The 18,086-nt window shown below is 43.9% G+C and overlaps 1 protein-coding gene across 2 annotated transcripts in view; it reads right to left on the bottom strand.

Moving 5' to 3' along the window:
• Nucleotides 1–15,920, bottom strand: part of LOC110533661 (microtubule-associated protein 6 homolog) — a 38,722-nt gene extending 22,802 nt beyond the window's left edge. For both annotated transcript variants that reach the window (XR_002475011.3, XM_036990077.2), the window contains exon 1: nt 14,870–15,920. Coding sequence is in view for 1 of the 2 variants with exons in the window: in XM_036990077.2 (XP_036845972.2) it covers nt 14,870–15,603 (734 nt within the window). In the remaining variant the exon portion in view is untranslated. The remainder of the gene's footprint in view (nt 1–14,869) is intronic.
• Between the last annotated feature and the right edge of the window lie 2,166 nt (nt 15,921–18,086).

Genomic DNA, 18,086 nt, shown 5'->3' on the forward strand with positions numbered 1-18,086 from the left:
GTGAATTTAAGTATGCTCTCTCTAATTCTCTCTTTCTTTCTCTCTCTCGGAGGACCTGAGCCCTAGGACCATGCCTCAGGACTACCTGGCATGATGACTCCTTGCTGTCCCCAGTCCACCTGGCCGTGCTGCTGCTCCAGTTTCAACTGTTCTGCCTGCGGCTATGGAACCATGACCTGTTCACCGGACGTGCTACCTGTCCCAGACCTGCTGTTTTCAACTCTCTAGAGACAGCAGGAGCGGTAGAGATACTCTTAATGATCGGCTATGAAAAGCCAACTGACATTTACTCCTGAGGTGCTGACTTGCTGCACCCTCGACAACTACTGTGATTATTATTATTTGACCATGCTGGTCATTTATGAACATTGGAACATCTTGGCCATGTTCTGTTATAATCTCCACCCGGCACAGCCAGAAGAGGACTGGCCACCTTTCATAGCCTGGTTCCTCCCTAGGTTTCTTCCTAGGTTTTGGCCTTTCTAGGGAGTTTTTCCTAGCCACCGTGCTTCTACCCCTGCATTGCTTGCTTGAGGCGGCACTACAGACACAGGATCCATCTCGGGCTGTGTCACAGCCGGCTGTGTTTCCTCTGACACATTGGTGCGGCTGGCTTCCGGGTTAAGTGAGCAGTGTGTCAAGAAGCCGTGCGGCTTGGCAAGGTCATGTTTCGGAGGATGCATGGTTCTCGACCTTCGCCTCTCCGGAGTTTCAGCGATGGGACAAGACTAAGTACCAATTGGATATTAAAAATGTAAATATTCATAATAATGAAAAAATAATAATGTTCCTTCAGTTTGGCGGAGTTAAGAGTGACGAAAAGTAGGTAACAACTCTCGTGTCTAGTCATTGAGCAGAGCAGCCCGAGCCAAGCAGAGCTGTTGTTATGGATACTCACCGAGTGCATGCAGAGCGAGCTGTCTGTGCGCAGGGAGCGAGTGACAGACAGATAGGAGCAGCTAATGGATTTACTAATAGAGGAAGTTATTTTCTGATTTCGGTTTCGGGCACGGCCAGGCTTTAAATTTGGCAGAAGCAATCGGGTGGGTAGGGTAGGGCCTGAAATGTTGCAGAAATGTGTAGGGCTTGGGCTTAAAATTCATGCCCGTGCCGGGCTCCACCTCACACAGCTAAGACGAGTCATTGAAGTCTACACAATGGTGGTGGAAGATAGGCTTTGATGGAGACAAAGAGAGGTCCTTGATCACATCTGTCACAGTCCGCACCATCCACAGTCCAACATGTCATGCACACACGTTATTATGAAATCAAAAGAAAAAGGTGAGAAATCAGGAATGACTAAAACCTGACATAAAACCAAGGCATTCATCATAAATGCTACTTCATGTTTTCCTATTCGATTGATAAAGAAGCTGTGAATCGCGCCAGAAGGGATGGCTGCCGTTTTAAGGGCACCTAACCAACTGTGTTTGTTTGTTTTTTTGCATTCTTTGTAACTCTTTTTGTACATAATGTTGCTGCTACCGTCTCTTATGACCGAAAAGAGCTTCTGGACATCTGAACAGCAATTACTCACCTCAAACTGGACAAAGATTTTTTATTTATTGAGTCTGACGCGAAGGATATACTGCCTTGTCGAGACAAGGCCCAAATCCTTGTCAACGGCGTGAAGAAAAGACTGAGAAAAAGGGGGAGGAGGGCGGGGTGCCTTGTAAGAATTTGTGTCTAATGTCTAATATTAAAGAAGTCTTGAGGTATTGCTTGCCTGAGGTAGAATACCTCATAATAAGCTGTAGACCACACTATCTACCAAGAGAGTTCCCATCTACAGTGCCTTGCGAAAGTATTCGGCCCCCTTGAACTTTGCGACCTTTTGCCACATTTCAGGCTTCAAACATAAAGATATAAAACTGTATTTTTCTGTGAAGAATCAACAACAAGTGGGACATAATCATGAAGTGGAACGACATTTATTGGATATTTCAAACTTTTTTAACAAATCAAAAACTGAAAAATTGTGCGTGCAAAATGATTCAGCCCCCTTAAGTTAATACTTTGTAGCGCCACTTTTTGCTGCGATTACAGCTGTAAGTCGCTTGGGGTATGTCTCTATCAGTTTTGCACATCGAGAGACTGAATTTTTTTCCCATTCCTCCATGCAAAACAGCTCGAGCTCAGTGAGGTTGGATGGAGAGCATTTGTGAACAGCAGTTTTCAGTTCTTTCCACAGATTCTCGATTGGATTCAGGTCTGGACTTTGACTTGGCCATTCTAACACCTGGATATGTTTATTTTTGAACCATTCCATTGTAGATTTTGCTTTATGTTTTGGATCATTGTCTTGTTGGAAGACAAATCTCCGTCCCAGTCTCAGGTCTTTTGCAGACTCCATCAGGAGTCCATTCTTCCAGAATGGTCCTGTATTTGGCTCCATCCATCTTCCCATCAATTTTAACCATCTTCCCTGTCCCTGCTGAAGAAAAGCAGGCCCAAACCATGATGCTGCCACCACCATGTTTGACAGTGAGGATGGTGTGTTCTGCTGTGTTGCTTTTACGCCAAACATAACATTTTGCATTGTTGCCAAAAAGTTCAATTTTGGTTTTATCTGACCAGAGCACCTTCTTCCATGTTTGGTGTGTCTCCCAGGTGGCTTGTGACAAACTTTAAACAATACTTTTTATGGATATCTTTAAGAAATGGCTTTCTTCTTGCCACTCTTCCATAAAGGCCAGATTTGTGCAATATACGACTGATTGTTGTCCTATGGACAGAGTCTCCCACCTCAGCTGTAGATCTCTGCAGTTCATCCAGAGTGATCATGGGCCTCTTGGCTGCATCTCTGATCAGTCTTCTCCTTGTATGAGCTGAAAGTTTAGAGGGACGGCCAGGTCTTGGTAGATTTGCAGTGGTCTGATACTCCTTCAATTTCAATATTATCGCTTGCACAGTGCTCCTTGGGATGTTTAAAGCTTGGGAAATCTTTTTGTATCCAAATCCGGCTTTAAACTTCTTCACAACAGTATCTCGGACCTGCCTGGTGTGTTCCTTGTTCTTCATGATGCTCTCTGCGCTTTTAACGGACCTCTGAGACTATCACAGTGCAGGTGCATTTATACGGAGACTTGATTACACACAGGTGGATTGTATTTATCATCATTAGTCATTTAGGTCAACATTGGATCATTCAGAGATCCTCACTGAACTTCTGGAGAGAGTTTGCTGCACTGAAAGTAAAGGGGCTGAATAATTTTGCACGCCCAATTTTTCAGTTTTTGATTTGTTAAAAAAGTTTGAAATATCCAATAAATGTCGTTCCACTTCATGATTGTGTCCCACTTGTTGTTGATTCTTCACAAAAAAATACAGTTTTATATCATTATGTTTGAAGCCTGAAATGTGGCAAAAGGTCACAAAGTTCAAGGGGGCCGAATACTTTCGCAAGGCACTGTATATTATTCAAAGTCATCTATTTACCACCACAAACCGATGCTGGCAATAAGACTGCACTCAACAAGCTGTATAAGGCCATAAGCAAACAAGAAAATGTGCATCAAGAAGCGGCGATCCTAATGGCCGGGGACTTCAATGCAGGCAAACTTAAATCTGTTTTACCTAATTTCTACCAGCATGTCACGTGCATCCAGAGGAAAAACACTCTAGATCACCTTTACTCCACACACAGAGACGCATACAAAGCTCTCCCTCGCCCTCCATTTGGCAAATCTGACCATAATTCTATCCTCCAGTTTCCTGCTTACAAGCATAAACTAAGCAGGAAGTACCAGTGACTCGCTTCATACGGAAGTGGTCAGATGACGTGGATGCTACAGGATTATTTTGCTAGCACAGACTGGAATATGTTCCCGGGATTCATCCAAAGGCATTAAGGAGAATATCACCTCAGTCACAGGCTTCAATAAATAAATGCATCAATGACGTCGTCCCCACAGTGACCGTACATACATATCCCAACCAGAAGCGATGGATTCCAGGCAACATCCGCACCAAGCTAATGGCTAGAGCTACCGCTTTCAAGAAATCACAATATGCCCACAGACGAAACATCAAACAGGCAAATCGTCAATACAGGACTAAGATTGAATCCTACTATACCGGCTCTGACACTCATCGGATGTGGCAGGGTTTGAAAACTATTAAGGACTACAAAGGGAAACCCAGCCGCGAGCTAAATGCCTCAAGCCTACCAGCTAAATGACGCAAGCCTACCAGACAAGCTAAATGCTTTTTATGCTCGCTTTTAGGCAAGCAACATTGAAGCATGAATGAGCGACCAGCTGTTCCGGACGACTGTTTGATCACACCCTCCGTAGCCAATGTGAGCAAGTCTTTTAAACAGGTCAACATTCACAAAGCCGCAGGGCTAGACGGATTACCAGGATGTGTACTCAAAGCATGCACGGACCGACTGGCAAGTTTCTTCACTAACATTTTCAGTGTCTCCCTGACTGAGTCTATAATACCAACATGTTTATAACATACCACCATAGTCCCTGTGCCCAAGAAAGCAAAGGTAATCTGCCTAAATGATTACCACCCCATAGCACTCACACTGGTAACTATGAAGTGCTTTGAAATTCTGCTTTTTTGGCTGACATCAACACCATCATGCCAGAAACACTAGACCCACTCCAATTCGCATACCACACAATCTTAATTGCACTCCACACTACCCTTTCCCACCTGGACAAAAGGAACACCTGTGTGAGAATGCTGTTCATTGACTACAGGACATCGTTCAACACCATATCACCCACAAAGCTCATCATTAAGCTAAGGACCCTAGGACTAAACACCTCCCTCTGCAACTGGATCCTGGACTTCCTGACGGACCAAACCCAGGTGGTAAGGGTAGGTAACAACACATCTGCCACGCTAATCCTCAGGGGTGTGTATTTAGTCCCCTCATGTACTCCCTGTTCACCCACGACTGCGTGGCCAAGCACGACTCTAACACCATCATTAAGTTTGCTGACGACAGTGGTAGACGTGATCACTGACAATGACGAGACATCCTATAGGGAGGAGGTCAGAGATCTGGCATTGTGGTACCAGGACAACAACCTCTCCCTTAATGTGAAAAAGACAAAGGAGCTGAACATGGACCACAGGAAAAGGAGGGCTGAACAGGCCCCCATTAACATCGACGGGGCTGAAGTCGAGAGCGGGTCCAGAGTTTCAAGTGTCCACAAGGACACCAAGGAATTATTAGGTTATTTTGTAAATATTTTCTTAAACCTATTTATTGAACATCATTGTTGTTAAAGGGCTTGTAAGTAAGCATTTCATACAATCTTAATTGCACTCCACACTGCCCTTTCCCACCTGGACAACATCAAATTGTGTTCTGAGGTAGGATGAACGTCCCTGTTAAAATAAATCTACACCTGTTCTATGTACTTTACGGTGTCTTAAAAAATATCCTCTGACAGTCACTGGCTGAACACAAATAATGATGTGGTCCAGCTATCCAGTCAGGTTCCATCTGTAATTTGTATTCAAGAAGCTTCATATCGTATTTCTAGGAGAGCATGGATAAAAATACTGTTTTTCTGAATAGGCTTCATTTACATATTGTACATAGGTCCAGGAGGATAATTGCATTAACTGAAGCAAATAGTTGTTACTTGGCTGAATTGGGAGAACCAACTACACTGCAAATCTCATTCACATCCTTCATTCTAATGAATAACACTTCCCTCTCCAACCATGCAGGCATTCAGATACAAGGTTTTGTCATGACTGTCCTGACCAGGTCAGGTTACAGGAGACCACAACCCTACAGATTATCTCTCAACCCCAACAGAGGAGGAGAGATCTAGGGGTCTCAAGATGTGGGGTGATTTATGACCCCTCACGCCCCTGGTAAATCTCAGGCCACAGACAGGACACAGACAATAGATGGAATATGAAAATGTATGTCATTTTTTTTTTGTTATTAAAGGTTAATAGATGACGTTATTACGAAAACATTGTAACGTGAAGAGTTTTCCTAGTAGATGTTTGATGATTATACATTGTACGTTGTATGGAACATATCAAAATCAAAGACAATGTTTTGGGGAAGGTGAAATGTTAAGTTAGTTGTCTAAAATTGGATTTGAATAAAATCTAGACCTTGCCTCATTAACTTGGTACGTCCAGAGAATTGCCCTAAAGGCGGTTACGCCCACTTCTGACCCAAGGGTATAAAACCTGTGAGTATAGTATTTACAGGAAGACTACGTGATCCAAGCTGCAGCAAGGTCTAAAAAGTTAACGAATCCAGAACGCAATGCAAGTTTGAAGACAAAGAAATCCTTTTCTACCCAAGCTATGGATGAGTAGCTGTGTCTAAGCGGGTGACTTCAAGTCGAACCACCTCCATCTCCCATCGAATCGTGGTATCTAAAGGGTTTCATTCCTATGCTGTGAGCTCTGAGCTACAGAGCTGTCTGTCCTCAGAAGACCCCTTCCAGAGCAAAGGGTGAGAGAACAGACTCCTAAGCCAAAAGGACACTGACATCGGGAGGACGGTCAGAGAGATGCGCCGGAGTACTGTGTCATCGAGCAGCCTGGACGGTCCACACAGAGAATCCTCTGAGATCATACCCACGTAATTACATCATTATATTCTGACCCCTAAGAGCGGCAGTTTGGGGCAAGGCTAGGGTTAGAATAGCATAGCTGACAAATTCACCCAAATGTATATTTCTCTCGTGTACTTTCTTTTTTTTCTCTCTCTTTGAAATGCCCATTTTGGGTAACATGCGCCATAGTGTGTTGGCCCATTATACTAAGTTCTAATCAATAGCCTATAATGTGTGTTGTCTATGTATATCTTTTATCGTAATTTCAGCTTTTTAGTAAATAAATATTCAACTAAGATTGGTGTGGTACGAACTCATTGGTGAGACCCGGGTCCGTGCAGATTCACGGGCTATACGACGTTCAGAACGAGATTGGTAGAGGCAACTGGTTAATTAGCGGCTGTTGTAAAATCGATATTCTGATATTCTTGAGTTAATTTGGGAAATAGAAACTCAATAAAAACGAGTTTTCCCATGGTGCCCCAGGTTAATGAGTTAATAATTGCCTGATTCAGTTAATCACGCAATTAGAAACTTTAATCATTCGATGAACAACAGTCATCACATTAACTAATACAACGTCACGACAGTTTCGTCATACACAAATTAGAGACAGACCAGAGGCTTTAGCATCACATGAAAGCAGGCTGAATTAAGCCGCTTTGAGCAGTTCACCTTCAGCACAGTCAGATCAGGATGTCTCTCTGTCACTCCTCAGACACCCAGCCTGGTCCCCAACAGCAAGGTCCACAATAGTGTGTGTGTGTGTGTGTGCGTGCGTGCGTGCGTGTGTGTGTGTGTGTGTGTGTATGTGTATGTGTATGTGTGTGTGTGTGTGTGTGTGCAAGTATGTGTGTGTTGGAGATGAACCCAAAGCTGACCTGCTTCTTTCTATCTCAGGCCTGCTTGTCACAGTGCAGCCATTTCATGCCATGTAAGGAGGACTGAGGAGGTCTCTCTCTGCACTGAGCTGGTCCCTAATGGCTGCAGAACAATACTAACACAGCACAGCAGCAGTCTGACCAGCTGCCAGACGTGTTGCTCTCTTCTCACACCACCTCCTCCTATCAGGTGATGTTCAGAGAGTCTATTCTCAGCCCTAAGGGTTACTCATGTCTGCTTTGTTAGTAACTTCAGTAAGGAAGTAATTCTAATATTATTCACAGCTGTCTGATATTTTTTTTTGTCGTGTCACCGGGTGATTTTCTCTTCTTCTATTTACCAGACCAGAGGTACTGTGTTTTGCAGTAAGGCTTGGTCATAACAACAATGGAGTGTGATCTGTTAGTCATGGGATGGCACTTTTTCTGAATTCAGCAGTGTGATGTTGCAGAGAGGACTGAAAACAGACAAGCAATAACAGTGGTACTGATGCATCTGAAACAACAAAGGCAAAACACCCTCAAGGTGTAATTCAAACACTCAAATTATCTGTGGCACTCACTCCGTAAAGAACTCTAATGGGATGTGGCAAATGACTAAACAAGCTACCCACCATCTTTGTTCACATGGCATAACTATTGAATAAACCCCCCAAAAACATTGCACTGCCTCTGCCCCAAGCCGTGTCTGTGTAAACGGCATGTCTCTGGCAGGGGCCTCCTTAGTGCTCGGCCCACTGAGCCAGACAGAGATAAGGCAGGTCTCCAGCATTACTCATGCACAGGTCATAACACTGGGACAGAGTAACAGATTTATTTTAACAAGGACGTTCATCCTACCTCAGAACACATTTTTATATTGAAAATGATGTATAAGTGTAACATTATTTCTGTGCTCAGTGCTGTTATAGCCATGGTACTTTATTGAGGCACATGATTCAAAGTTTTGAATAGAAAACAGTGGTTAGAATTCCTTGGTAAGAATATATTTGATGTCTGATGATGCTGAATGATAGCCTACATCAAGAATATTTTACTTACTTCTCTCATCAATATACAACTACCTTCTTACTACTACCTCCTCACAGGATTAAGAAATAAACGGCACCGGGGCATTGTTTTTTGTTTAAAAAATCCAAGCATAAAGATGCAATTCGGTGCATGGTAAATTGACATTATTTTATAATAAAGCCATAACATGTATTATGTGGTATAGACTACAGTTGAGCAGTGTCGTTTTTAGGATTTCCACACGTCATAAATCCACACTGCAGAGTGTGTCCACACTCTCCCTGTCCTCTGTCTAGCCTTGATTGTATTGCTGTTGATGATATCTGGAAATGTGCATGTACACCCTAGCCCATCTACAGTTGCAAGCCCCAAATCTGACTTGTGCTCTGATATCTGTTTCTGTCACGCCCTGACCATAGAGAGCCCTCAGGTTCTCTATGGTGCTTTAGGTCAGGGCGTGACTCGGGGGTGTTCTAGTCGTTATATTTCTATGTTGGTGTTTTAGTATGGTTCCCAATTAGAGGCAGCTGATTATCGTTGTCTCTAATTGGGGATCATACTTAAGTTGTCCATTGTTCCCACCTGCATTGTGGGATATTGTTTTCAGTTAGTACCTAAGTGTGCTCTGTACTGGACGTTTGTTTATTCTTTGTTGTTTTTGTGAAGTTTCACTTTGTAATAAAGTATGTGGAACTCTACGCATGCTGCGCCTTGGTCCGCTCCTTTCGACGAACGTGACAGAATATCCCACCATGCAAGGACCAAGCAGCGTGTCTGGGAGATAAAGAAGAGTTGGACATGGGAGGAAATCCTAGGAGGATGCAAGACCCTTCCTTGGATGGAGTCGCCAAGGAATATAGAAGGAAAGCAACGATGCCGGGGTCCGCGGCCACAGAAACCCCAAGATTTGTTTTGGGGGGGACACATGGGGCTGTCGGTCAAGCCGAGGAGAGAGCCAGAGACTGTCGGGGAGTCGATGGAGCTGTTGGAGGAGAGAGAACGGAGATATATGTTGGTTAGGTGTATTCTGCACGGCATTCGCCCTGAAGAGCGTGTCATCAGTCTGGTGAAACCTGTGCCGGCTCCACGCACCAGGCCTCCAGTGCGCCTCCTCAGCCCGGTACATCCTGTGCTGGCTCCCCGTACTCGCCCTGAAGAGCATGTCACCAGTCCGGTGCAACCTGTGCCGGCTCCACGCACCAGGCCTCCAATGCGCCTTCCCAGCCCGGTACGTCCTGTGCTGGCTCCACGCACCAGGCTTCCAGTGCGCCTCCCCAGCTCGGAGCGTCCTGTGCCGGCTCCACGTACTCGCCCTGAGGAGCGTGTCATCAGTCCGGTGCAACCTGCGCCGATGCCCAGTCCAGGCACGGAGTCCAGTCCCGCTCCAAGGCTGGAGCCTTCCTCTGCGCCGGTGCCCAGTCCAGGCAAGGTGTCCAGTCTCGCTCCATGGCAGGAGCCTTCCTCTGCACCGATGCCCAGTCCAGGCACGGTGTCCAGTCCCGCTCCAAAGCCGGAGCCTTCTTCTGCGGCGGTGCCCAGTCCTGGCACAGTGTCCAACCCAGCTCCATGGCCAGAGCGTTCCTCTGCGCCGATGCCCAGTCCAGGCACGGCGCCCAGTCCAACTCCAAGGCAGGAGCCTTCCTCTGCACCGGTGCCCAGTCCAGGCACGGCGTCCAACCCAGCTCCATGGCGGGAGCCTTCCTCTGCGCCGATGCCGATATCCAGGCATGGTGTCCAGTCCCGCTCCATGGCAGGAGCCTTCCTCTGTGCCGATGCCCAGTCCAGGCACGGTGTCCAGTCCCGCTCCATGGCAGGAGCCTTCCTCTGCGCCGGTGCCCAGTCCTGGCATGGCGTCCAGTCCTGCTTCATGGCAGGAGCCAACCTCTGCTCCGGTGCCGAGTTAGGGCACGGCATTCAGCCCGGCTCCATGGCCGAAGTCTTCCTATGCTCCGGTGCCCATTTGGCGAAAGGCTCGGCACAGGCAATGAGGCTCTCGTTCAGGCAAATGAGAAATAAGTGCACTCAAGCTATCCGAAAGGCCAAAGTTAGTTACTTTAAGGAGCAGTTCCCTCTCTGTGGGTCTAGCCCCAAGAAGTTCTGGAAAACGGTTAAAGACCTGGAGAATAAACCCTCCTCCTCACAGCTGCCCGTCCCTTAAAGTTGATGTGGTTGTTACTGACAAGAAGCACATGGCTGAGCTTTTTACATTTTTTATATATATATATATATTTTTTTTTTTACCCCCTTTTTCTCCCCAATTTTGTAGTGTCCAATTGTTGTAGTAGCTACTATCTTGTCTCATCGCTACAACTCCCGTACGGGCTCGGGAGAGACGAAGGTTGAAAGTCATGCGTCCTCCGATACACAACCCAACCTAGCCGCACTGCTTCTTAACGCAGCGCACATCCAACCCGGAAGCCAGCCGCACCAATGTGTCGGAGGAAACACCGTGCACCTGGCAACCTTGGTTAGTGCGCACTGCGCCTGGCCCGCCACAGGAGTCGCTGGTGTGCGATGAGACAAGGACATCCCTACCGACCAAACCCTCCCTAACCCGGACGACGCTAGGCCAATTGTGCGTTGCCCAACGGACCTCCCGGTCGCGGCCGGTTACGACAGAGCCTGGGCGCGAACCCAGGGTCTCTGATGGGACAGCTGGCGCTGCAGTACATCGCCCTTAACCACTGCGCCACCCAGGAGGCCCCTTGGCTTTTTAATCACCTCCTTGCCCGTCCAACATTTCCTCATCTCCCACCCCGTCTAATGCGACTATCCCCGATGCTCCTTCATTTTTCCCTGTCCCGTTACAAAGTTAAGAAAGAGGTGCTAAAGGATCTCCTTAAACTTGACCCCAAAAAACATTGGGGTCAGATGGTTTAGACCCTTTCTTCTTTAAGGTTGCTGCCCCTATAATCGCCAAGCCTATCTCTGACATTTTTAACCTGTCTCTCATCTCTGGGGAGATTCCCATTGCTTGGAAGGCAGCCATGGTTCATCCTTCATTTAAAGGGGGAGATCAAGCTGATCCTAACTGTTATATGACTATTTCTATTTTGCCCTGTTTAACAAAAGTGGTGGAAAAACTGGTCAATAATCAACTGACTGGCTTTCTTGATGTCTATAGTATTCTCTTCGGTAAGGAATCCTCAATGATGCCACCATTGCCCTTAATTCTAAGCAATATTGTGCTGCTATTTTTATTGACTTGACCAAAGCTTTTGGTACTGTAGACCATTCCATTCTTGCTAAGGAGTATTGGTGTCTCTGAGGGGTCTTTGGCCTGGTTTGCTAACTACCTCTCTCAAAGAGTGCAGTGTATAAAATCAGAACATCGGCCATCTCAGCCACTGCCTGTCACCAAGGGTGTACCCCAAGGCTCGATCCTAGGCCACACGCTCTTCTCAATTTACATCAATAACATAGCTCAGGCAGTAGGATACAGAGAATAAGTTCATATTCATTTTTAAACAACACAATAGTAATGTTTTAACTTAGGAAGAGTTCAGAAATCAATATTTGGAGGAACAACCCTGATTTTCAATCACAGCTTAAATCCGTCTTGGCATGCCCTCCACCAGTCTTTCACATTGATGTTGGGTGACTTTATGCCACTCCTGGAGCAAAAATGTAAGCAGCTCGGCTTTGTTTGATGGCTTGTGACCATCCATCTTCCTCTTGATCACATTCCAAAGGTTTTCAATGGGTCTGGAATTGGGCTGGCCATGACAGGGTCTTGATCTGGTGGTCCTCCATCCACACCTTGATTGACCTGGCTGTGTGGCATGGAGCATTGTCCTACTGGAAAAACCAATCCTCGTAGTTGGGGAACATTGTCAGAGCAGAAGGAAGCAAGTTTTCTTCCAGGACAACCTTGTACGTGGCTTGATTCATGCGTCCTTCACAAAGACAAATCTGCCCAATTCCAGCCTTGCTGAAGCACCCCCAGATCATCACCGATCCTCCACCAAATTTCACAGTGGGTGCGAGACACGGTGGCTTGTAGGCCTCTCCAATTTGGTGGAGGATCGCATGAAAGCTGTGATTGAAAATCAGGGTTATTTCACCAAATATTGATTTCTGAACTCTTCCTAAGTTAAAACATTAGTATTGTGTTGTTCAAAAATGTATATGAACTTATTTTCTGTGCATTATTCAAGGTCTGACAACACTGCATCTATTTTGTTATTTTGACCAGTTGTCACTTTCTGCAAATAAATGCTCTAAATGACAATATTTTTATTTGGAATTTGGGAGACATGTTGTCAGTAGTTTATAGAATAAAACAAAAATGTTAATTTTACCCAAACACATACCTATAAATAGTAAAACCAGAGAAACTGATAATTTTGTAGTGGTCTCTTAATTTTTTTCAGAGCTGTATATACAGTACCAGTCAAAGGTTTGGACACTCCTACTCATTCCATGGTTTTTCTTAGTTTTTTCTATTTTCTACATTGTAGAATAATAGTGAAGACATCAACACTATGAAATAACACATATGGAATCATGTAGTAACCAAAAATGTGTTAAACAAATCAAGTCTTAAAGTAATGATGGACTGTCGATTCTCTTTGCTTATTTGAGCTGTTATTGCCATAATATGGACTTGTTATTTTACCAAATAGGGATATCTTCTGTATACCAACCTTGTAACAACACACCTGATTGGCTCAAACGCATTAAGAAGGAACGTAAATCCACAAATGAACTTTTAACAAGGCACACCTGTTAATTTAAATGGATTCCACGTGACTACCTCATGAAGCTGGTTGAGAGAATGTCAGGAGTGTGCAAAGCTGTGATCAAGGCAAAGAGTGGCTACTTTGAAGAATCTCAAATATAAAATATATTTTGATATGTTACACACATTTTTGGTTCTTACATGATTCCATATGTTATTTCACAGTTGTGATGTCTTCGCTATTATTCTACAATGTAGAAAATAGTACAAATAAAGAAAAACCCTTGAATGAGTAGGTGTGTCCAAACTTTTGACTGGTACTGATATTATAGGCTACAGTAGGCTACTACAATAAATAAACTTTCCAGTGACACACTGACTCACCAAATGATGATGATGAAGCCATGGGCTACTCACCGGTGATGGCTGATGTGCTCGTCGTTGATAATCTCAAGATTAGCTTTGTAAAACAGTGCTGCTGCTGTTCACTAAAAATTGGGAGTTGTTGAGAATGTATTTCTCCATTGGTTCTCTGTTTTCAGCAGTAGGCATTTGCTTTCCAAACTATATGTTTTTATTCACAATTGTATTTAGAAATTTGAAAAAGGCAACCAACTAAAGTAAAATAATCCATAGTTCCCATTCAAGTCAGGACTGGCAGCCATCCCTAGTGTACCCATTAACAGTCAAATTGACAGTAAGAGGATCCAAAAACCATTCTATGGAATGAGGGATACAAATGATATATTTTGGTGTGGAGTAAATTTTCCTGGCATTGTTTAGGTCCACTTGTAGAATCTATGACAAGGCACATTGAAGCTGTTCTGGCAGCTTGGTGGCCCAACAACCTTTAAGACACTTTATGTTAGTGTTTTCTTTATTTTGGTAGTTAGGCCTACTTGTATGTGCTTGTGATAAAACAGACTCTGTGGCTAAATTATGCTCTCTGGTGTACTTTGAACATTGAGAGTGGGCCCTAGTGCCTCATCATCTTAAAATTGATCTTACTAAGTGGGTACATGATACCAGTGGTGTAAAGTACTTGTAAAGTAAAAATACTTTAAAGTACTACTTAAGTAGTTTTGGGGGGTATCTGTACTTCACTATTTACATTTTTGACAACTTTTACTTTTACTCCACTACATTCCTAAAGAAAATAATATACTTTTTACACCGTACATTTTCCCTGACACAGAAAAGTACACGTTACATTTCGAATGCTTAGCAGGACAGGATATGGTCCAATTCACACACCTATCAAGAGAGCATCCCTGGTCATCCATAATGTCTTGGTCATCCCTACTGCCTTGGTCATCCCTACTTCCCCTGATCTGGCGGACTCACTAAACACAAATTCTTTGTTTGTAAATGATGTCTTTGTAGTGTGCCCCTGGCTGGCAGTAAAAAAAAATGTAATGCCTTTGTGCCATCTGGTTTGCTTAAAATAAGGAATGTGAAATGATTTATACTTACTTACTTACTTACTTTATACTTACTTTTGATACTAAGTATATTTTAGCAATAACATTTACTTTTAATAATTAAGTATATTTAAAACCAAATACTTTTAGACTTTTACTCAAGTAGTATTTTACTGGGTGACTTTCACTTTTACTTGAGTCATTTTATATTAAGGTATCTTTACTTTCACTCAAGTATGACAATTGGGTACTTTTTCCTCCACTGCATGATACAATGGAACGTATGGTTCCGTGTTTCATCTGTCAATAGAATTTACAACTTACTTGTATGAGCTGCCAATTGTAACTTCCTGTTTTAACTGCCTGTTTAGCGCATCTAACGCCGCCCTGCTTCTGGCCCCTGCCGCGTCTTCTCGCTCCACTTTGATGCTAACTTTCTTTTCACCATCCTTCTCTGCAGTTTGATTATTTTTACTCCCTCCCATAATTTCTTTCTCTTGCACTTTGTCAGCAATTTCGCTTTTCTCCACCCCACTGTCAACTTCCGCGTGTGCATGGTAGTGTTTGGACCTATCCTGGACACAGTCACCGCCGATGGAGATGGAGGGATTGGGCCTGGCAATCCAAGGATGGTCGTCCCTTTTCGGAATGGGCCATGGCTTGAAATCCTTCTGATATTGTGTCTTGTTGTTAAAAGGGGTCTCGGGAGTGTGATATTCATTCTTAGGTTTACAGCTTGGCTCAGGGCGCACTTTCCAGTGCTTAAAGTCTTGGCGCATTACAGAACCACATGCGCGCTCCTCAGACACAGCGGTTCCCGTTGCGGGGTGCTCACAAGCCGCTACCGCCTTGTCCTCGTGAGCGGGTAGAGTTTCTATGTCGACCGTGCTTGCCTGTGCCTGGTGACGCGGCTGTTTTTGTTGGTGCTGCAGTTGAAGATGCTGCATCTCCGAGACGTCGTATCTGGTGAAAACCAATGGCACCGAAATGTCCTCCTTGTCCAGCTGGTTCCAGAAGCGGGCCATACAACACGCCCTGGTGATGCAGGGCCACGCCATGATGTCGGCTTTAGCTTAATTCCTGCGCGCGATACAATGGCACTCTCTGTCTCTCCTAGGCTCTTGATGGGCACCAGTGTTCTGTTAAAGGAACAAAATGAGGAACAAAATGTCCGAGTTGTTGAATGGTGCAAGATACGATGTTTAGCGAAAATAGAGGAATTATACATCCATGATGCAAATATTACGAATACAGAGATTGGATGCTTAATTAGCGTTATTACAACCTCCCCTCTCGCTGATGTTTTCCCTTTGCCCTGCTCTCAGCTCTGCTCGTTCTGTCCTGTCATGCACATTGCTCTATGATAGTGCACTGCAAGGAAAATCGGTCCCGCCTGCGCGCTCAGCATCCCCCCATGAGACGATGATTAGAATTGGAGCAGAGAAATATCACCTGGCATCGTCATCATCCATCATGCAATGTCTGCAGTGGGAGGAGAGACGTTTTGATGCCTCAACCTATTCCATTATAGTTTTATGTCGCCATACTTCTATGCGATCCCGTGTATATGTATTGCTAGCATTTAATAAAACATGAGAGGTTGATGGTTTGCTTACTAGCATATCAAATAGGAAATCAATTGAACATTGGCCAATACTGCAACTGGATCTAGAAAGGTTTAGAGCAGAAATCAGAAATGCAGACATATTTCATGTGTGTATGTGTCATTGTATGGAGGCTTTGGAGTAAGTGATAGCAGAGAAGTTGGCTTTGTGATCAGGGGTCTTACCTCTGTTTAACAACAGAGGACAGATGGTGATTTCTGCTCTGAAGTAGACAATGCCTACTCATTATACACAATCAAGATTAGCACCACACTGAGCATCTGAAAACATTTGCACGTGAATGATGGGAAACGCTAATTACTAATTCCGTATTAGTTTTCACTCTGTTATTACTGTAATTCTAGATGCATAAAACAAGTTATTTTAAGGTAAAGCTGCAAGATCATTCATTCATTGCCCAGCAAAAATCCTGGAATCATTGATTAAGACTCCGTTTATATTCCCCATTGATCTTATAAATATCTGGGCATCTGGAATGACGATCTTTCAAAAAGCATGTTGACGAGTTAGTAAAAAAAAAAAAAAATTAAGTTTGGCTTCTTCTGTAGGAATAGGGCTTGCCTTTCATGAAATAGTAGAAAACAGATCATTCAGTCTACATTTTTTCCTGTTATAGATTATGGAGATATTATATACATGAATGCAGCTACCAGTGTTTTGAAGCCTTTGGACATAATTTATCATAGCGCACTTCGTTTACAGTTTTTTTGGATTGCTTACACACTAAAATTAAAAGTAGTACACTATTAGCAAAACCTTACACTCATGAAGCAAAACATCAGCCCATATTTGCACAACTATAAGCACATTGTCAACCTCACACTTGTTGCAAAACTCTACACACAGTGATTTGCAAAACACTAAACACACTTAACATACATTACACACAAAAATCTATCATGAAGTCACGTCCTTGCAATACTAAAGCACTGACTGTCAAATTACCACACCGTCCAACCAATTGGTTCAACACAGTCATCAGGTGTGCAAACACTCGTTTGCTTAATTGTAGACACACCAATCAGGTGTATAAGCACTATAAAAAGCAGCAGGTGAGTTCATCGGTCTTCAAGCACAATGGAAAGAGTCAGAGAAAGAGTAAGACGAGGAGGAGGAAGACAAGAAGGTGCTCAAAGAGGACCGAATCTGACAAATGAGATCCACGCAACACTGGTTGACCACGTTGTCAACCACGGCCTGACGCTGAGGGAAGCTGGACTGTGAGTACAGCCAAATCTAAGCCGATATACAGTGGCAAGTGTGATGAGAACATTTAGACTGGAAAATAGGTATTGTAAAAATATCATATCAAAAACATCTGCACGGTTTCAGTGACTGCTTACAGTACTGTATGCTATGGACTATCAGCACTTCTGTTACCTTTTCCTGTGAAATTACTGTACTATTGTATACTGTTTTTTTTTCTACATAGGATTGAGGGTCAGGGACGACAAGGGGGAAGGCCTCCTATGTTCACAGAACAGCAAGAGAGGGAGATAGTAAACATGGTTTTGGCCAACAATGCTATAACACTCAAGCAGCTCCAAGCTAACATTGTCAATAACCACGCCATTTTCAACGATATCCATCAGGTCTCAACATTAACACTGCCACGCATCCTAAAAAGAAAACATATTCAAATTAAGCAAATTTATCGAGTGCTTTCGAGCGCAATTCCGAAAGGTTGAAACGACTGCGGCATGATTATGCAGAGGTATGTATTCACTTTAGCAGTGTGATCTTGCATACTGTCTCATAATCTTTTACTTTACTGTAATATGTATACTAGATCTACACTGAACTACACAATTTCGCCTGACACTGTTTTTCAGAGAGTTTTACGAATGGATGGAGAGGAGATCCAGCATGAGTTCATTTACGTAGATGAGGCTGGGTTCAACCTGACGAGAACATGA

Source organism: Oncorhynchus mykiss, chromosome 10 (genome assembly GCF_057628025.1).
Source record: "Oncorhynchus mykiss isolate SJ-2025 chromosome 10, ASM5762802v1, whole genome shotgun sequence".
NCBI lineage: Eukaryota > Metazoa > Chordata > Actinopteri > Salmoniformes > Salmonidae > Oncorhynchus > Oncorhynchus mykiss.